The sequence below is a fragment of the Alnus glutinosa genome, chromosome 7 (assembly GCF_958979055.1).
Source record: "Alnus glutinosa chromosome 7, dhAlnGlut1.1, whole genome shotgun sequence".
Lineage (NCBI taxonomy): Eukaryota > Viridiplantae > Streptophyta > Magnoliopsida > Fagales > Betulaceae > Alnus > Alnus glutinosa.
In genome coordinates, this window is record NC_084892.1 from 23,069,430 (window position 1) to 23,072,984 (window position 3,555).

Below are 3,555 nucleotides of genomic sequence, written 5' to 3' on the forward strand. Positions count from 1 at the left end.
ATGCTTGCCTCCAACAAGTAGACGACCTGCCTAAGACCTATTAGACCTGTTCGGACTAATAGGCCTCACAAAAACTCTTTCATATTTGCTATTCAAATTAACAATCCGAACAATAAAAATAAAATTGCTAGAAATCTCTATCCTTGAATATTGAGCTCTAAAATCAAGTAGTGGCGATTGGCACATACAGCCCTGGTCCTCCCATAATAATTGTCATTGTACAGGACAGTTGTTAGAAACAATCAAAAATCTGCTTCATGGGTCTTGAAGGAACGTAATTTCAAGGTCCAAATTTGTTGCAATAACAAAATCCGAATTGACTAACATTGACAAACGCATAAAACTAAACCAAATTAAAAACAAAAACATAACTATCATTATTAAAATGGTAACTTTTCAGTACAGAATGACTTCCATTTATTTAGATAATCCATACATGCTGACCACACCTGATACCTAGATGTAGGCTTGTAGCCCTTATCTTCAACTACTACATACGCACACAAGGCATTCTTTACATAATAAGAAATATTACATGAAGGCTCAAAGCCACTTTATTTCAGTTCTTCATGTCCAAAAGACCTGCTGGCATACTCACTACTGAGCCCGAGAAAGAAAAACAGATTGAAGAGAGTCAGCAAAAAGCACAGTTTGCCCAAAGACAAGACTAAAAATCTTTATCGAAACCAAATTCATAATACAGTCTACTAAATAGCGAGCGGTACCGTAAAGCGAGCCTTGAAGGATTCAACAAGCTCTTTGGGATCCGTCTTTGTTGGCTTGTAAGCATCGATCTTGTTTATCTCCTGCACAAGGGTAAACAAGAATAATTACAATTCAAGAACCAAACTAAGATATACATTGGGACTCATGCCTCTTTCAAAGCCATGTTTAAAGTGAAAACAATATAAAAAGAAATAGCATGAGTGCCCTGTCATGCAGCAGACGTGATGATTGCTTCTAAACTTGCATAGAAGAGTATGATCAGATTAAATTAACTAAGCACTTGCAGCAAAAGGTATAAACCACTAAAACATCATGAGAATCAATAGAAGATATCGAGTACCTATCAATCCAGATTCATCTTCTACTACATTCCAAACACACTACCTCTTTGGAGGCAAGCTGAGGCTTTTGTCACAACTCAAAACTCACGAGACTTATTGCCATTACCCATGGTAACTGTTAACCCCATGGTGCTACCTTACACTAGGGGTAACAATTCATGTTCGCGTATCGGGTTCGGATCACATCAAGATATGGATATAAAACTATACATGTCAACTCTAACCAAACCCATTTGACATGACCCCTTAACCCTAACCCGTTAATTTCATGTAGAATTTGTGTCAGGTTTGCGAGTCGTATTAAAAATTGCTAGATTTAGTGTCGTGTGTCGGGTTTGGCCTGTGTCAAAACATGGGTCTAAAACTATATTAGACAAACCTAACTCAACCTATTTAATTAAAATGGTCAAACCCTTCAACGCTAACTCACTAATTTCGTGTCGGAATTGCGGATCATATCAAAAATTGACAGCCCTACTTTACACCCTAAGTTCCAAGCCTCTACTATAGGTTTCTACTGATTTTGTGCTAACATCCCAACTTCTAGAAATAATAACTTGAACTAGTGTAGAATGTAGATGTTGTTGACCTGAAGATTCAGCAAACTAACTCAATGGGAGAGACAAATGCCAAGGAGTAGAACTGAGAGAGAATTGGCAATAGCAATCGTATGGTTTTACAATGTACCTCGATCCATTTTGCAAGTTTAGGCCTTCCTGCTGTGATATCATACTTCGACACATCCGATAAGAAGATTTGGAATCTTTCAACAAATGGAATGTAAGCTATGTCCACCTGAAGATCATCACAGATACAGAATTCAATCACATATCAATGGGGGGAACACTAGAATCAAGGAAAATACTGCTCTATAACCATATTATCCGTTTCCCCTTTCCACTTTCCACATGTAAATCAACATGATCATTTTCTGTAGTATAATACAAAAATACACATAATCGAGAATTCAACTTACCGCACTGAATTGGCCTAGGAAGAATGGCCCATCATCGAACTTATGAAGAGCCTTTTCTAAGTGATCAAAAGCAGGACCTGATGCAAGTTCAAGGCATTAGTCGACCCAGTTTCTACATAAAATGCTATCCCTAAAGGCAGCAAGTTCAAAATCTTACCAGCTTCTTTTACTGTGTCTCCTTTGAATGATGTAAACACTGTCCTGTTGAAGGTGTCAGTGTAGGCTATCAACTCTTCAGCAAACTCTTTTTTCGCAGGATCCTACGATATTTTCCAGCATTTCTTTAGTCAAATTCTACTATAAACAGAACAAGAGAGCCGTTCTTGAACAAGGGCACAAATAAACCACGTAAATCTTACATTGGGCAAAAGAGAAGGCCCCTCAAAGTTGCTGTCTACATATTTGATTAAATCAAGACTCTCCCCAATGACTTTGCCATTGTGTTCCAATGATGGCACCTGATAATATGGAGAACGTGTTAATCAGTCAATAAAATCAAGAAGCTTAATCGAGTATGCAATAGAGATCACCCAAAAAAAAAAAAAATCAACCCAGGCATGTCTTCTCCAAAATCATCACCTTGTTTTCGGGGTAGACTTTTTCCTTGTACCAAGCAGGCCTGTTTTGGAGGTTAATTGGAACTAATTTAATCTTGTCTTGTAATCCCTGCACCAAAAAATATCCAGCAACATAAATATTAAGTAAAAAACAGAAAAGACACCAAGAAAAGGACAAATGATCCCTAAAGGAGCAAAGGGTCTGTCTCTTAATCCAAATTAGGAGTAAGAAAGAAAATCCCTGTCAGATAACTTGAGCACAAAAAAGTGAAGTCTACAGACAATTTAAGAAATGAAAACAAAGAGCACAAGGTGAGGAAAACAACCTTATAATTCCTGGTAATCCACACACGCTGTGCAAATGGGCATGTGTAAGAGATGTACAACCTTCGAAAAACACAAACAAAAAAAAAAGTCCAAGTTGATTTTTTAGCACACGGGGTAAAAACTATATAAATCCCAAACAAACACGAGTAAGGACAGTGTATGGACAAAAACAAAAACATGCAGCAACAAAAAAAAAAAAAAAAAAAAAGACGATTAGGAGAGCAGACTGACCTCGTAGTTCCATCAAAGAGAGGAGGTGGGTTGGAAGTGGCATCCAATGGTGGGGGAAGATGCTCTTTCACGCTCCTGTACAACCCAGAAAAGTTAAGTAAACAATCTTACAGATTTTGACAAGAATGCACAAATCCAGAGACCCCAAATGGAAAACCCAATTGAGAAGATGGAAAATTTCGAATTCATTCATCAAAAAAATAAAAAGAGGATGGAAATTTTCGAATTCCTAAGCACTTACGTAGCGGCCATTGATGGTGGTGGTGGTAGTGTCGAGAGAGTTCCAAGATTCAGTTTTGTTCGTACTTTCTATTCTGATGCGCAATGGCGTCTAGGTTCATGGGGCTCCCCTTTATATAGCAGTTACCGAGTTACGACCCTGTGAAGTCGCGAGCAG

General features: G+C 38.0%; 1 protein-coding gene across 2 annotated transcripts; it reads right to left on the reverse strand.

Annotated features, from left to right (window-relative positions):
- Positions 1-353: 353 nt before the first annotated feature.
- On the reverse strand, positions 354-3,555 carry LOC133872954 (glutathione S-transferase L3-like). 2 transcript variants are annotated; one of them, XM_062310641.1, is made up of 10 exons: positions 3,400-3,555; positions 3,159-3,233; positions 2,927-2,987; positions 2,623-2,709; positions 2,403-2,501; positions 2,201-2,303; positions 2,044-2,120; positions 1,755-1,862; positions 726-806; positions 354-597 (listed from the first exon to the last, which is right to left on the reverse strand). In XM_062310641.1, exons 1-10 carry the CDS (start codon positions 3,408-3,410, stop codon positions 595-597), a joined length of 705 nt encoding a protein of 234 aa, XP_062166625.1. In that variant the 5' UTR covers positions 3,411-3,555; the 3' UTR covers positions 354-594. The 2 variants fall into 2 exon arrangements, with proteins under 2 accessions (XP_062166625.1, XP_062166623.1); XM_062310639.1 differs by having other exon boundaries at positions 354-600.

What these genes read in the sequence shown, in the direction of transcription:
- LOC133872954 (XM_062310641.1), bottom strand. An exon ending in GGATTACCAGGAATTATAAG is followed by an intron (nt 2,710 to 2,926) that starts GTTGTTTTCCTC and finishes TTTTTGGTGCAG; the next exon opens with GGATTACAAGACAAGATTAA. An exon ending in AAGTCTACCCCGAAAACAAG is followed by an intron (nt 2,502 to 2,622) that starts GTGATGATTTTG and finishes CCATATTATCAG; the next exon opens with GTGCCATCATTGGAACACAA.